At 44.6% G+C, this 17,675-nt stretch overlaps 1 protein-coding gene across 1 annotated transcript in view; it reads right to left on the reverse strand.

The window, feature by feature from the left end:
* MED24 (mediator complex subunit 24) overlaps positions 1-17,675 on the reverse strand; it is a 98,357-nt gene that overhangs the window by 56,948 nt on the left and 23,734 nt on the right. Inside the window, exon 4 of the mRNA XM_068262432.1 lies at positions 13,870-13,908. Coding sequence (XP_068118533.1) covers positions 13,870-13,908 — 39 coding nt within the window. The remainder of the gene's footprint in view (positions 1-13,869; positions 13,909-17,675) is intronic.

Here is a 17,675-nt window from a genome sequence, read left to right on the forward strand (position 1 = left end):
GGTGTGTTTATATACAAATCATCTCCATCTGGCTGGTCTGATGTGGTGCTATTTAATAGAACAGAAAGAGTCAAAGCAGTCAATGTACCAAAATGCTGCTAGTCAGACTAGTTTACCAACCCACCCCGATACGGAAGGCCAGTACAGGCATATACAAAATTGCCTGGCCATCAGTACTGGAGGGAGGGTTGGGGGGTCTTGGGGGAGTGGTATCTGCTTAGGGCCTGAACACACTAGTGTGCTTCTGTCCGCTTTTCAGAAATGCGTATCAGTCTGTAAGGGTTCGTTTCCATATGTGCACTTTCAGCCACGCATAAGGAAACGCGATCATGGGGACCATCAGAGCGCGCGTAGAATGCACTCTCTGATGTTTCCATACATGCACTGCATTCACCACTGAATCGCAGCGCATGGTTGCCTGCATTTTGGGGCGATTGCACCCCACCCACAATCCCGTTCAGTATAATGAATAAGATCACAAGCGCCGCCCCGGGAAAGTCACGTGCAACGCAGAGCTGCGCTGACGCACGGTTCCTGCGCTGCATAAATGGAAACGAGCCCTAACTTTGATGTGCTGATAAAAAGTGGACAGAAGCGCAGTAGTGTGTTCAGTCGATCCCAGAATGCCCTCAGAATTTTAATGGTCTCTTTACTGCTACACATGGACCACCACACTGCTGTCCAATTATTATTATTTTCAAGGTCACCCTTAGGTTTCACAACGATCTGAGCGAAACTTTACTTTGGTCAACCCACTGGGTCATTTAATCAATACCGACAAATGAGCGACAAACTAGCGCACTGGGGCATATTTACCTCTGACGAAGCCCCTATTTTTATGGGGTGAAACATGTTGGGTTGTGGTGGGGTGACGTGTTAAGTTTATAGGTTACATAGATCTAATTGGATAGTGTGGGCAGGCCCAACCACAGAAGCAATTTATGACTGCCAATTAGGGTCGCTGCATCCATAGTACCTCACACACTTTAGAACTTTTTATTTATAGAAAATTGGCAGTAGATTTGTAGGCTAAAATCATCAGAAAACAAATACGTTTATTACTAAAATCAGGTGCAATAAATGTAAGGACACTAGGTGTCACTGTTGCTCTGCTAAGAAGAAGGCAAACCACACTAAACATTGCTTTTTAGTAGGAGGGCTTTTCTGTCTCTTTTAGTCCCCTTTACTTTCCTGGTGGTTTTGGGTTACCCCAAGCTGCTTGGGTACTCTGTTGTTCTGGTCCAAGCCCCTATCCCATAGGGTCATATAAATCCCTATACAAACAATAGGAATCAACTTCTCACTGTGCATATAAATTTATTGATCCAAATTACATAGAAACCCCTTCAAAACCAACCTCCCTCCCCCTTAAAAACATGCCAGCTTATAGAGGAGCGCTCCTTGCATTTCTCAATCCACATCCATACACCCATACATACTCTGCCCTTGGCCAGGGACTGGTTAGTTGAGTAGCTTAATTTAGCGTGTCTGCCGGGAAAACAGTCCTTAATGTGAAAAAAACTGTCTCTTGGTACGGCATTCCTACTGCTGTGCTTATGAAACGCCGCCAAACCACATCAATTCACATAGGTATCAATTCCCTGTTAATAATCCAATACTTTTCTTATTTGTACTGCGCTATCACAGCGTGAATGCACGCACTTGCTGTTCAATCAGTGTCCATGGATTAACACGCTACTATGCAGCACTCACCACCTCTTCATTCCTCGTAACTTCTCCACTTTTTCAAAAAGGCTTGTATCTGCGGCGTCCCGCAGTTATACGCTGCCACACAAATTTGTTTTATGAAGTCCGTGGGAGTCTTCCCTGGCCGGCCAGATGATCAGTGTAGACGGGCGAGAGGACGCTAGGTTTCCATGCTCACTCTAGGATGGCTGATGGCCACGCCTGCATACGCGTTACGCCCACTACGTCACGTGGGCTTCCTCAGTGCCAATGCATGGAAACCTAGCGTCCTCTCGCCCGTCTACACTGATCATCTGGCCGGCCAGGGAAGACTCCCACGGACTTCATAACACAAATTTGTGTGGCAGCGTATAACTGCGGGACGCCGCAGATACAAGCCTTTTTGAAAAAGTGGAGAAGTTACGAGGAATGAAGAGGTGGTGAGTGCTGCATAATAGCGTGTTAATCCATGGACACTGATTGAACAGCAAGTGCGTGCATTCACGCTGTGATAGTGCAGTACAAATAAGAAAAGTATTGGATTATTAACAGGGAATTGATACCTATGTGAATTGATGTGGTTTGGCGGCGTTTCATAAGCACAGCAGTAGGAATGCCGTACCAAGAGACTGGTTTTTTCACATTAAGGACTGTTTTCCCGGCAGACACGCTAAATTAAGCTACTCAACTAACCAGTCCCTGGCCAAGGGCAGAGTATGTATGGGTGTATGGATGTGGATTGAGAAATGCAAGGAGCGCTCCTCTATAAGCTGGCATGTTTTTAAGGGGGAGGGAGGTTGGTTTTGAAGGGGTTTCTATGTAATTTGGATCAATAAATTTATATGCACAGTGAGAAGTTGATTCCTATTGTTTGTATACCTTTTTATCGGTTTAGCTGCTCCCCCTCAGGGGTTTGTGCCATAGCAAGTACCTGTTCACCGGTTATTTCCAATATTCATATAAATCCCTGCCATGTATTGATGAGGACCAAAAGTCTGAAACAGGCTGTCTGTATGTGGGGTCGATGTGGCTCTGTAAAATGTATTAGCTATAGGCTTGCTGTACACCAGCGGTTCTGTATGTAAGCCTGGCTTCACGGGCATAAAGAGATAATTTGCATATTCAGTAGTGGTGCATTGTGGGTGACCACAATTATACACTTAAAGATGAATTATCACAAATACCTTCTGTTTTAAGAAGACAAACCACAAATGCTGTAATTAAGCATTGCTTTTTAGTAGGAGGGCTTTCGCTTTGTCCCTTATACTTTCCTAGTGGTTTTGGGTCACCACAAGCTGCTTGGGTACTCTGTTGCTCTACTATATTAAATGGAACAAAAACTTAAAAGTTCTCATGTAAATAAAAAATATTAGTCAATATCAAGTTTGCTAAGGCTCGGTTCACATTAGCGTTCGCTATCAGGATTTTCCGGACCGCATTCTGTACAACCGGAACGTACGTTCCGCATAGCAATGTAAAGTATATGCGGACGTTCACACGCGTCCGTTCCGTACGTACCGGAGCCGGATCGGATCCGGACTCTTTTCCAACATGCGCTATTTTTTGGGTCCGGATCTCCGGCCCACGCACCCGGACCGGAGCCGGACCTGAGCCTGACAGCACCATCCGGAACACAGAAACCAATGGGAAACGGAAGGAACAGAACACACTGCCTACAAAAACCTGACGTTCTACCCCACTTCCTATGCGTATCCAAGCTGCCATTTCGGATGGGAGCACCTGGGCCAAGCATGTCTGGAGTGGAGCAGCAGTGACAGACGTGCTGGAGCTGTTTGGCAGAATGTCGGAGGTGGAGGTGAGGCCTACAGCGGAGGAACCCGATTGTACAGGTGCACCTTCTGCTGACCCCAACATTTTTTTCTTAAAATTTCGCTATTTTTTGCCCACGGATCCGGATAGCAGCCTGATGCATGCCTGATGCAAACGGACCGGATCCGGATCGGAACCGTACAGTTCTGATCAGGATCAGGTCAGGATCCGGTCCGTTTACTTGCCAAAACGCAAGTGTGAATGGAACATGTAAGAGCAACTTTGTGATATATATACTTATCTGCCCTTGCAGCCAACAATATGTAGGCCGTAACAGCCATTTAACAAAAGATTGAATACACGCAGAACTAACATCCTAAATGGTTATAACCAACACTGTGTCTCTAAGACTTCCATGGGAAAGATTTTAGAACTTTGTCAGCTATTTTAAGCAAATGAGTGCAAGATCCAATACAGCTATGTGGAATGAAAAATTTAACTAAGAGTGACTTTTATATTTTTTATCCTTTATAATATTTGAACCAAACTGCCTTTATCTGAAACTGTATAGCAATACTATTTTAATTATCTTGTTCTTACCGTTTATATTTTTTTATGAAACATTTACTTTTTATAACATATTGTAGAACAGAGGGCATGATGGGAAACTGCCCATTTGCTTAGAAGTCTATGATTGGTGCTGCCCAAACAATAGCATGACACCTTTAAATCACACCTGTTGTGACTAAATTGCTTCTCTGTATACTAGTTTGAATAAATACTTCTTGAATCAAATGATACGTTAATAGTTTTCCTTTGGACAGAATGCCTGTCCCAGCCCAGCAGACTTGTAAACATATTGGGTGACGTGGCTGCTGCCGCCCCATGCTCAGCTGTGCTTCTCACCACCAGCAGTGGGCACTCGCAAGGAGGAGGACAGTCACCCGCCAATGATCCTGGTCTGTTGTGCACCTTGCCACACCTACATTGTCTGCACTCTCCGATCACTGAACGGAGCACCTTTGGTGCTCACATACAGATCCATTTAGCTAAAGTTCTCCATTGATGCCATCCTTGGAACATGTCAAGTCAGCTACAGTGGATCTCACACTTGCTTAAACATGTCAGTGTTTAGCTGCTCTGTTTTCCATATGCTTCAATAAAATCTTATTGAAGATTAATTCAGCAGAATTTCTTTTCTATGCACAAATGTCTGTCAATGAGGGTCTATAACTTCTGGCCCAAAGAATCTGTAAAGTTGGGTCAGGGATGCTGATAATAATATTAATCAAATTTATTTTCTAGTTTTCGATGGAGTGTGAAAAGTCTGCAACTTGTGTTCTCTTAGAGCCTCCAGCCCACCGCTGCTATTCAGGACCCTCTTTTTTTGCATGGCGAAACTCCGGTCCAAGTATGAGCTTCTTCTTATTGGGCATGTTCAAGTATGAGCTGCAAATGCGAAATAGAGCAAAGCCATTGGCTTTGTTCTACTGGGCATGCTTGGACATACCCAATGCGGAGAAGTTCATACTCGGACGTAAGCTTTTATCGGACATGTATAGAGGGACCAGCACTGAAGAGGCGGCCACCAAGATGATCCAGGAAGCCTCTGGGCTATCCCAGAATTTTTTATACCTTCCTTCACTTGTCATACACTTAAAAAGCCAGTTCAGCAACAAAAGCCATTTATTTGAGATGAAATGTTAACACTTGTATAGCACTTGTCTCCTGTTGAACTAAAAGAGCTTGAGAGAAAAGAGACAGAGAGGAAATAAACTTTTGTTGTGCCACCATAAAATATTACAACATTGGTGAAATTTAGTTTTCTTTCTGCTGAGGAGATTCTTTTCCCTTTCTGTCCAGGTCACAGACAACAGAAAGTGAGGAGACAATGGTGGTAGAGACAGCAATAAACCCCAACAAACACTTGTCATTTTTATTTTTAGGGATGGGATCCTCCTCGTATGGTTTTTAGATCCAGAAGTTGTTGTCTGAAAAGTGCCGTAGGTATCGCTTAGATTAAACACTAATAACAAGCACCTAACTGCAGCTTGCACAGCTGGTGAAAGAAGAGGTCAGAGAATCCTTTTACTTGTCTCCGCTGTCTAGATTTACTATTCAGTTTTAGTGGTAGGAGAGGGAAGGTGTACATAAAACCTAAAAATCTGTCTGCATGGTTTATTCTTGCCCCAGATAACACGCAATGTCCACCATGCCCATCCTACTACATTCCAGCTGCTTGGGAAGTGGGGGCAGCACCCTTGCTTAGTGATGCTGTGTACTGCAACACCTTATGGGTGGTAATGCAGTCCAGACTGCCTCACACTCTATATTAGGGATGTCAATCTCAAATACAAAGTGGGTTGAAATGAACACTGGGACCAAGTCGCAGGCCAACATCAATGTCTAATGGCCAACTCTTTCCCTTATAAAGTTCTCTGAAGTTTATTGGCTCACCTCCCTCCTCTTTACAGTTCCCTGATTTCTAGTGGTCCTTCCTCCCCTATACAGTTCCCTTTTGTCTAATGGTCCTCTCCCCCTACACAGTTCCCTGGTGTTTAGTGGTCCTCCATCTCCCATACAATTTAAGATATTCACAGCAGCGCCACTGGCAAACGATTCCTCAAAAGGTCTCACTCCAGATCCTATAATAGCAATAAAACATATACGCACATAGCGGGTAAACTTCCAGCACTAGTACACCCTGTGAATGAAACCACACTTTGTGCTAGGAAACTTCCACCGCATGCAGGACGGGGGTCACGCTCCCCCCCTAAATCCCCTGCTCGCCAAAGAGATTCTTTCAAACAGGCGTATCAAACATAGACTTCACCAGCAGAACTAGGAGAAAACATATGAAGCCGCCTCTCATGGCATAAAATCTTTTTTTAATATGGCTAAAAAAGCCCCACATTAAAACTGCGTACCAGATAAAAGAAAGGTAATAACATATCTCACACATCCAATAGACGTCCGCCAGGTTCCCCGCCGCGGAGCCGGCAACCCTCGTCTCTGGTGTGTTTTCCTGGAAGCGTGCATGTCCAAGGCTCCGCCCTACGCGTTTCGTCACTAGAGGGCGTGACTCATCAGGGGCAATTGCAATTGTGTGAGATATGTTATTACCTTTCTTTTATCTGGTACGCAGTTTTAATGTGGGGCTTTTCTTAGCCATATTAAAAAAGATTTTATGCCATGAGAGGCGGCTTCATATGTTTTCTCCTAGTTCTGTTAGTGAAGTCTATGTCTGAAACGCCTGTTTGAAAGAATTTCTTTGGTGAGCAGGGGATTTAGGGGGGAGCGTGACTTCCGTCCTGCATGCGGTGGAAGTTTCCTAGCACAAACTGTGGTTTCATACACAGGGTGTACTAGTGCTGGAAGTTTACCCGCTATGTGCGTATATGTTTTATTGCTATTATAGGACCTGGAGTGAGACCTTTTGAGGAATCGTTTGCCAGTGAATATCTTAAATTGGTTAAAGGAGAACTGCTTACTCTTTGGACAGCTAGCAGCAGACTGGACATTTAAAGGTGTAGGTGTGGGGAGCGCTGAATCATATTTCTCGATTAAGACATCCCCCATACAGTTCCCTGGTGTCAAGTGGTCCCCTCCCTCCCCTACACAGTTCCCTGGTGTTTAGTGGCCCCCTCCCTCACCTATACAGTTCCCTGGTGTCAAGTGGTGCCCCTCCCATTCCTAAACAGTTCTTTGGTGTCTAGTGGTTTCCTATTGCACCTCTAAACCGCTCCCTGGTGTCTATGGACCCCCCCCCCCCCCCCCCCCGCCCATACAGTTCCCTAGTGTATAGTGCTTTCACCCTTCCTCCCTCCCCCCATAAGGCTTTACTGGTGATATAGGGCATCACCTCCGACAAAGCTTCCCTGGTGGTCTACAGTGGGCCAAACATAATGCAAAGTGGGGAAACCACTTGCGGGCCACACTTAATGTCTCTTTGACATGTATGCTCTATATAAATGAACTAGGCAGGTGTTTCCTGGACTGTCGGGCTCCTGGAGAGGATAAGATTCAGCCTAGCAGTCTCGGTGAAGTACGAAGGTGTTTTATTCATCATAGAACCACTGGGCATAAATTCCAACAATGGTGGTAATGGACATTTCTTCACAGCGGAAGCAATAAATATGCTGTTCCAGTGTTCTGAAGTTTCGCCTGGTGACAGACTCCTAGTTCTACAATATCCTATTCATTTTACAGCTGTAAGAAGCTCTTTATATTTATGCTTAGCAAAACTTGTAAACCTTCTTTCCTTTTTTCCTTCTTTTCTCAATTTGAAGAAATGTAACTAGTTCCAGAGGAAGAGTACACTCTCATACCTCCTACTGTAGGGAACCCTTTCCCCGGTAGAAGACAGACATCTTTTTTTGCTAATATATTAAGTACATTGGTGTCTTTTACACTGACTGTAAAGCAACAAAAAATTAACTTTTCGCTGTGAAATAAATAAGGTTGTGGGAAAAGCAGAAGAGCACTTGAGAGTGCAGAGGAGATCATAGACTTCCCTCTATGAGCTGATCTGAAGGACAGATCTTTCGCAGTGGGATATTCAAGTTGTGCAAGGGGGAGGGGGAGTGTTTCTGATAGGAATGTCAATCTACTTAAATCTTCACCCAGATGTCACACAAATGTCCACTAGTTAGTGATGAGTGGACATTCTACCCCTAATAAAGTCAATAGAGGGAGTGTAGCCAAAACTGTGCAACTCCTGAAGAGTGAGAGGATGCAGTTGCTGGTGTGGGTGGAAGACAAAAGACTACTTCCACCACATAAACACTAGGCACAGCTGAAAAATCAAGGTATTTATAAGGCTTTATTTCATAATGGATACAAGTTCTCGGATGTACAGGAAGCAGGGGAGAGATTGGGGATATTTACAAATCCCCACTGCATCATTTACAGTTTCCTACTTCAACCTAATGTATTCATGTACATGTATTACCATTAAAGTGTACCTGAGATTTAAAAAAGAAGAAAAATATATACATACCTAGGGCTTCCTCCAGCCCCTTTCAGGCTCAATGCTTCCTCGCTGTCTTCCCAGGCCATCTGGATCCTCTGCTAGGTGGCCCGGTAATTCCAGGGCTGTGGAGTCAGTTCAAAAATCTTCCTCAGTTTGTGGAACCTCCGACTCCAGGTACCCAAAATTACTCCTCGACTCCAACTCCTTAGTCTAATACTTACCAGGGCTGTGGATTTGGTACGAAAATCATCCGACTCCAACTCCTCAGTTTATGAAATCACTTACTCTGACTCCAGGTATCCAAATATGCTCCGACTCATCGACTTCAACCCTGACTCCACAGCCCTGGTTAATTTAGCCAATCGGCGCAGGCGGAGTCTGGTTGGGAGTGTTCTTTCTGGCGGCAGGAGCAAGATAGGGGCCTCGCATGCGCATTTCCCCCAGACTGGCTGAATTAACAGGCCGTCTAGCGGAAGCTCCAGATGGCCCGGGAAGATAACGAGGGACCGATGAGCCTGAATGAGGCTGGAGGAAGCCCCAGGTATGTAACGTATATATTTTTCTTTTTTGTACATCTCAGGTTTACTTTAAGGCCTGGGACCCACTAGAGCAGTTTCAGCCGTGCTTTGGAATTCCTGACTGTCGGGGATTCCAAAAGCACCAGGCTAATGAAAGTCAATAGAATGGATCCCCGCATTTATGGAGTGATTTCATAGGGGAAAGCAGGGCCCAAGATCACTTTCCCCGAAATTGCTCTGCTTTTAAGTAGCAAAATCTCGATAGCATGCGGGTCTAAGAGTGGTGTGATGGGATGGAGAAAAAAAAGGAAGTGACCTAATGATGACATGATGAACATGTGGAGCCGCCCACTCACTTTTATTGAAGTGAGTCACATGACATCACATAATTAAACACACCAATTGAATAGAGGGATATGCTAAATTGCATATGATACCTAAATGACATCCTGCCGCTCTGTACTTTAACCGTTATTCTTAAAGTGAACCTCCGGACTAAAAATCTACTCAGCAGAACTGAAAAGGCTTGGTGTTTCTTTAACAGTTTCACAGCATCAGAACTTTGTTTTCTTACCAAAGCATCATTTTTAGCTGCATTTTTAACTAAGCTCCACCCATCAAAGAAAAAAAGCCCAGGCTTTTTTTCCCTGATGCTGTGCAGAGCATGATGGGATTTCCTATGTTGTTATTCACATTGCCTAGCAACTGGGAGAGGTGCTCAGGATACAGGACAGTTGGAACTGTGTCTCATGCTCCCTGTCACCTCCTTTCAACCAAAAAGATGGCTGCCATCATGAAATCAAACATTTGCCTGTTCTTTTAAAACAGTGTGGGTAAGAGATTATATTACCTATCTATTTTAATTAACATAGATGGAGTTCCTCTTTAAGATGCTACTTCTCAAACTGTCCTTATGCCATATCCTTAGAATGATCCGACCATGCCCCTTGTACTCATCACAATAAACAATCTGATTCCCCAAATAGCTTGCCTATAAGGCAAACCCCACATAACCTTCCCATGATGCTGTGGGTTAAATTCCTCTTCTATACATCTTCTTCCCCGCTGACTAGAATTCTCTCCCTAATGTAAATATTTGTGCTTCTCAGCATGGATCATGAGGTTTTTTTTTCCGCTCTGGGGGCAATGTGACGGGGGTCGATATTATGTACACATAAATGTATACATGAAAATGTAAACACACAGTCCTCATATGCCTCCGACAATCCAATGTGCCTTTATGGAAGGGGAAAAACAGGCTCAGCTCTGTAATTCCTGCTCAGTGACATCTATACTCATTTCATCTTCAATCTCGTCTGGTTTATATGAGATGGAAAAACAGCGAGGCCAAACAGAAACCAGTTATGGTATTTATTCCACTGAAGCAGTCTGGAGACTATTTTTAGTTAACGCCAAGTACAATATACTGTACAGAGGTTACATACTTACTTAGGTTGAGGACAACTATGTCCATCAACTCTTAAACCCTCAACCTCAGAATCCGCAATCATTGGGCTTAACTTGGCATCTCCCAGTTTCCTGACCAAGGCTGTCTGCGTGTCAGATATATCAAAGACATAATGTGCTAAGCAGTTCATCAATTTATAATCATCAGAATGTGCATTAAATAAATTCCCTGCCACTTAGTTTTTCCACTGAGTCAATGGAACCTAACTTGGAGCCTATCTGCAAAATAGGCAGACAAAACATCCTGGCAGCTCTTTCCTTCTGTCTGAAGGCCATTAAAACAATTTCTTTGAATGGTAGAAGTCTTAGGGGCAAATGTGCTTAAAATGGGGGCATGATCAATAATGTAATATATATATATATTATTTAACACCCTTTTAAAGGGAACCCAAGGTGAGAGTGATATGGAAGGTGTGATTTTCTTTTAAACAATACCAGTTGCCTGGCAGTCCTATAGACCTTTTCTGGTATCAGGAGTGTCTGAATCACACACCTGATAAAGGCATGTGGCTATTCTAGTCAGACTTGAGTCAGAGAACTTAATCTGCATATTGGTTTAGGGGCTAGAAGTATTAAGCTGGCCTACACTGGCCGATTTGCCGCCGTTTCGATAGCAGATTCGATCACTGGGATCGAATCTGCTGCCAATCGTTCGCGCTACACGCCGAATTTCGATCCATTTCGTCCGATCCCGTCGATCACTCCGTGCGAAAAATTACCATCGATCGCCCGCGGGTAGGAAGCGCGTCGCTAGCGGCGTTCGAGTGCCCGACGACCGACGCAATAGAGCGGTAATACGTTACCTGCTCCGCCGGCGCGACTATCCCCGGTCACCGCTGCTCTGTGTCTGCGCTGGTCTCCGGCATGCTTCAGTTCCTCCTGCCCGGCAGGAAGTTTAAACAGTAGAGGGCGCTCTACTGTTTAAACTTCCTGCTGGGCAGGAAGAAGTAAAGCATGCCGGACCTGGAGACCAGAACGGAGAAGACAGCGGAGACCTGGGGACTGAAGTCGCGTCTGCGGAGCAGGTAATGTATGCGGGCAGGGGGAGCGGCGGCAGCTCCACCACCACCACAACAGATTGTGAACGGTTTCAGGCTGAAATCGGTTCACAATCTGTTTGCAGTAAAGGTAGCCATACGATCCCTCTCTGATCAGATTCGATCAGAGAGGGATCTATCTGTTGGTCGAATCTGATGGCAAATCGACCAGTGTATGGCTACCTTTAGAGACAGGGTCAAGAAGGTAACTTGCATTTTTGAAAAGGAAATAAATATGGCAGCTTCCATATCACTCTTACCATTGTTGCCTTTAATGCTGGGAATACACCATACAATTTTCTGTTAGATTCTTCTGTTAGATTTTTCTGTTAGACTTTCTGTTAGAATGCATAATTAGATTATTTTCTGTAGAGAATGGTAATTATCTCTGGTGCATTGTCTTCTGTTTATCGCCTGCTGATTAGAACAATGCCTAATTGCTCGGCATATAGATGGTAAGATAGATAGATTTCCAACATGTTGAACTTTATCTATCTGGCAGGTAAATATAATGCTGGGATTACACCATACAATTTTCTGTTAGATTTTTCTGTTAGAATGCATAATTCGATTATTTTCTGTAGAGAATGGTCATTATCTCTGGTGCATTGTCTTCTGGTCATCTCCTGCTGAGTACAACAATGCCTAATTGCTCGGCAGGTAGATGGTAAGATAGATAAATTTCCAACATGTTGAATTTATAGCCTCGTACACACGCCGTACTAAAGGCAACGATGGGTCCGTCGTCACCTCCCGCTGGGCGGGTTTTCAGCAGACAGTACAGCGTGTGTACAGTCTGTCGGCGGACTGATAAGGCTGTTTCTGTGCGAACCGCCCGGGGTTGCCTTTAGTACGGCGTGTGTACGAGCCTTAAGCTGGGAATACACGGTTTGTTTGAAATTATCAATCAGGCCGCTGATGGCTCGATTGATAATTCCCGACCTGTCCGATACCTCGCCGGATCAATTCCCTGCTTGATACCGGCGGGCAGGACAATGGGCCAAAACGAAAAGCTGATAAGAAGTGCCCGCGGGGACGAGCGGGAATCGATTCGGGCGGAATCGAGCCGCTGGCTCGATTCCGGCGCATAATCTAACCGTGTATTTCCAGCATTAGAGAATCTAACAGAAAAATCTAACAGAAAATTGTATGGTGTAATCCCAGCATAACAGAAAATTGTATGGTGTATTCCCAGCATAAGATACAAGCTTGTCAGCAAAGTGAATTAAATCTTCCCTCCTCAGCACACTACAGATTATGAATACTGTTCAATTTCTGAGAAATCCTACATACTGCGTTTGATACTCCCTCCTCTCGCTACATCTATCCAAGCACAAACTAAAACATGAATTAAAAACGGTAGTGAAACCCAACAAGTGGCATAACATGAAAATGTGACTATCCAAATATGTTGTGCCGACATAGGGATTGATCTAGGGAAAATGCCTAGGCTGTGACATCACTGGGAGGGCGGGACTACATATAAATATGCAGCAATATATAGTTATAAGAAGTGTTATTGATGCAGGGATCAGGATAACTGACATACAAAGGGTAACCTGAATATTTTTTCTGTTCTGACATGAGTTGTTACAAAAGATCTTAAAAAAAGGTTCTAACCTTCCCAATCTGTACAAAATTAAAATACATTTCTACTAGAGGTAAGAATGTCAATGAGATGGGTCCATCTGTGTTTCTCTGCAGATCCTTGTAAGCATTCCTATCCTCCTATCTGCAGGGCCAATTACACAGAGGAAAGCAGGGCTGTGGAGTCGGTACAAAAATTATCTGACTCCAACTCCTCAGTTTATGAAACCCCCGACTTCGACTCCAGATCTTGTCAGATCTGACATTAATGTCAGAAACACCTGATCTGCTGCATGGATGTTCAGGGGCTAAGGCTAAATGTATTAGAGGCAGAAAATTAGCAGGATAGCCAAACAACTGGTATTGCTTATAAGCAAATAAATATGGCGGCCTCCATATCCCTTTCACTTCAGTTGTCCTTTAAGTTTTCCTTTTAAAGTTTTCAGTTTTAAGAAATATTGTCCAAAAGAAACTCATCAAAGCGCTATGTTGACTATGTTGAGCTGAAAGTAGACCTTATGCTAGGTACACATCATACAATTTTCTGTTACATTTTATGCTGTTCTTTTGGGAAATACTGGAATCCGCAGCTCTGCACTCCTCCCTGTGGCCACTGAACTGTAGGTATTCATGCTATTTGGTAGTCTTTGAGGAGTCTGTAAATTATGTCCTTTCAACTGGAATTGTAGCGAGAGTGGCTAAGAACTTCAAAATCCAGCAGAAAGTCTATGGTCCAACAGAAGTAATTAACGTCTATAAAACTAACACTTCCCCATCAACAAGGTTTGCATAAAAGGCAATGAGTCTCTACAACTGTAAATACAAGCCTTACCTTACTTATGGCGGTCAGGACAGTGGAGTAAGACACCATCTGCAAGAAAAACAGCTCAGCTTAGTCTAATACTACAAGCAGTAAATATATGTGTATAAGCAGTAAAGTTTGTTATGGAGTAAGGGCCATGTCACGCAGTGCCAATCACAGAAACTAGCCATTGCGATCTGGATGCTGAATGCTGTGGCTAGCAAAACACTTAAAGGACCTGTGTTGCGAAAATCTTAAAATTTAAAATATATGTAAACATATACAATTAAGAAGTTTGTTTCTTCCAGAGTAAAATGAGTCATAAATTACTTTTCTCCTATGTTGCTGACACTTACAGTAGGTAGTAGAAATCTGACAGAACCGACAGGTTTTGGACTAGCCCATTTCCTCATGGGGGATTCTTAGGGTTTTGTTTAGTTATAAAATGCACTTAGTGAATGGCAGTTGCTCCATCCAACTGCCAAAAAAGTGTACAGTGAGCAGGGAGGCTGGTCAGCATCTTTGTATAAATCTTTTTCAGGGAGTGTCTTTGTAAAGAATAAAGGCCATGGTGAGAATCCCCCCTCCTAATTAGTAGCAGCTTAGAGAAGCCAGAGGACTTACTCACCTGCTTCCTGCGTTCCAGGCAATGGCACACAGTGTTATCGTTACGTGACACTGGTATCCGCCTTCTCCACCGCTCACTGTGCTTCCTGATTAGCGGAAGAGAAGTCAGAGACCAGTGTCACGTGACGATGACGCTGTGCGCCATCGCCAGGAAGCAGGTGAGTATGTCCTCTTCGCCCGCTCCTGCCCGCTTCTCTAAGCTGCTGCTAATTAGGAGGAGGGGGGGGGGGGGGAGCGCCAGAAGGAGGGGACCAAGGTGGGGGAGGTGGGGGGGTCTGGCCCCCCTCCCCGCCGCTACCCCTCCTTCCAAGCTTCCCCCTACCAGGGGCAACTATACTATACTACTGGGGCAACTATACTAGGGGCCACTATACTAATACTGGGGCAACTATACTAGCTATACTGGGGGCAACTATACTAATGCTGGGGCAACTATACTATGTATAATGGGGGCAACTATATTACCTACACTGGGGGCAACTATACTAGCTATACTATACTAGCTATACTGGGGGCAACTATATTACCTACGCTGGGGGCAAATATACTAGATATTCTGGGGCAACTATACTAGCTATTCTGGGGGCAACTATACTAGCTATACTGGGGGCAACTATACTAGCTATACTGGGGGCAACTATACTAGCTATACTATACTAGCTATACTGGGGGCAACTATATTACCTACACTGGGAGCAACTATACTAGATATTCTGGGGCAACTAAACTAGCTATTCTGGGGGCAACTATACTAGCTATTCTGGGGGCAACTATACTAGCTATTCTGGGGGCAACTATACTAGCTATACTGGGGGCAACTATACTAGCTATACTGGGGGCAACTATACTAGCTACACTGGGGGCAACTATACTAGCTACACTGGGGGCGACTATACTAGCTATACAAGGGCCAACTATATTAGCAACCTAAACTGAGGCCAACTTTAGGGGGGGGGGGGGGGGGGCCTAAACCTGGCATTACCCGCCGTGGTGAATTTAGCATGCCATAGTCGCTTCTTTCCTTTTTTTTTTATGGTGGGGGGGGGGGGGGTCTTTTAATACCCAGCACCGGGTGTCAAGTGCCCTAGGTATGCCACTGCTGACTCAGTCCTGACTCAGACAGGAAGTCAGGAAGTGACTACAGTGTGACCTTCACTGATAAGAAATTCCAACTATAAAACACTTTCCCAGCAGAAAATGGCTTCTGAGAGCAGGAAAGAGATTAAAAAAAAGGTTCACTAGATTTTAGCTCTGGCATACCTCAATTAATGTGTCATTGAGCAAAAACAATAAAACAGTTAAAACTTAAAAAGTAAATTTAAACATAAAATGAAACTGTGGAATATCTTAAAAAGTCCTTTTAGGAGAAGGAAGATAGATACAATTGTTTATTTCATTAGTTTATTTTCACCTTGGGTGTCCTTTCAGCACATTGCATCACTAGTGGCCACCTTAGACATTTTGTAACGTAGCTATGACTAAAGAGCTATAATTGCTCCTATACGCGTTAGCCTATGGATGAAAGGTTTGTCCATTTATGCAAAGCAATCTTATACTTGGTTGGGCATGATTTTTGTAATATCAGTGCATTCATACTTGTAGCATATCAAGTTACTGTATATACCCATAGATCAGCCAATTCAAGTATCAAGTAAGCCCCTTCATTTTAGATGAGAGAACAAGTAAAAACAGGTAATTCAATTACTGTATAAACCAAGGGTACCTTAAAGAGAATCTGTATTGTTAAAATCGCACAAAAGTAAACATACCAGTGCGTTAGGGGGCATCTCCTATTACCCTCTGACACAATTTCGCCGCTCCCCGCCGCATTAAAAGTGGTTAAAAACAGTTTTAAAAAGTTTGTTTATAAACAAACAAAATGGCCACCAAACCAGGAAGTAGGTTGATGTACAGTATGTTCACACATAGAAAATACATCCATACACAAGCAGGCTGTATACAGCCTTCCTTTTGAATCTCAAGAGATCATTTGTGTGTTTCTTTCCCCCTGCATCTCTCATGCACTGAAGTTTCAGGCTGCTCTTTTCTTCCTGCAAACAGCTTTGCCCTTGTCTGTAATTCCTCAGTATGTGAAAGCCCAGCCAGCTCAGAGGACGATTTATCCAGCTTTTAAAAGATAAGAGAGAAGAGAGAAGCTGCTCTAATCTAAATAACACACAGGCAGTGTGCATAGAGGGGCCTGGAATGGGGAGTTCATAGCAGAACCACAACACTGAAGAACTTGGCAGCCTTCCAGACACAGGCTGACAAGTCTGACAAGAGAGAGATACGTTGATTTATTACAGAGACTGTGATAGTATAAAGTGCTGCAGTAAGCCAGAACACATTAGAATAGCTTTTGGAACTTGTAGGATGATAAAAAACAGGATGCAATTTTTGTTACGGAGTCTCTTTAAGGGCTGGTTCAGACGGACGCTTGCGGAGCGTTTACCGCAAGCGTTCGGAACGTCGCGCTAAACGCTTCCATTCAGGTGAATGGAAGCGTTTACACCGAGCTTTTGCGTGCTTTTACACGAACGCGGCGTTCGGGTCCCGATTTTTGCTATCGCTCTTGGTGCCCCTGGAAGCTACATGTAGCTTCCAGGGGGCAGCCAACCGCGACGGCTAATGTCCCCCTAGGGGAATTAAAAACGCGACCGCAACACAACGCAACGCGAAGGCTACTGAAAGCCTGACCGCGCAGCCGCCACAACGCCCCCGAACGTGACGCCGCCAAAACATCCGTCTGAACCAGCCCTAAAGGAGTCATCAGGGGAATATGCTAAAAGAAGTGGTACTTACCGGGGGCTTCCTCCAGCTCCAAGCTCCCAGGATGTCCCTCGCCGCAGCTCTGCCCGCAGCCGTTCGCCGCAAGTCCATCCTGGTCCCCGGCGATGATGTCAGAGCGACCTCCAGGTCCACTCAGGTGTCGGTGATTGACAGCGCCGATCGCGCAGTACAGAGCGACCTGGAGGTCGCTCTGACGTCATCACCGGGGACCGGGACGGACCTGCGGCGAACGGCTGCGCGCAGAGCTGCGGCAAGGGACGACCTGGGAGCTTGGAGCTGGAGGAAGCCCCCGGTAAGTACCACTTCTTTTATATTTCCCCTGATGACTCCTTTAAAGCCAGTGTTACCCGACATATAAAAACAAAAGTCAGATACTCACCCAAGGAAAAGGGAAGGCTCTGAGTCCTAATGAGCCGTCC

The sequence above is a fragment of the Hyperolius riggenbachi genome, chromosome 12, assembly GCF_040937935.1.
Source record: "Hyperolius riggenbachi isolate aHypRig1 chromosome 12, aHypRig1.pri, whole genome shotgun sequence".
NCBI lineage: Eukaryota > Metazoa > Chordata > Amphibia > Anura > Hyperoliidae > Hyperolius > Hyperolius riggenbachi.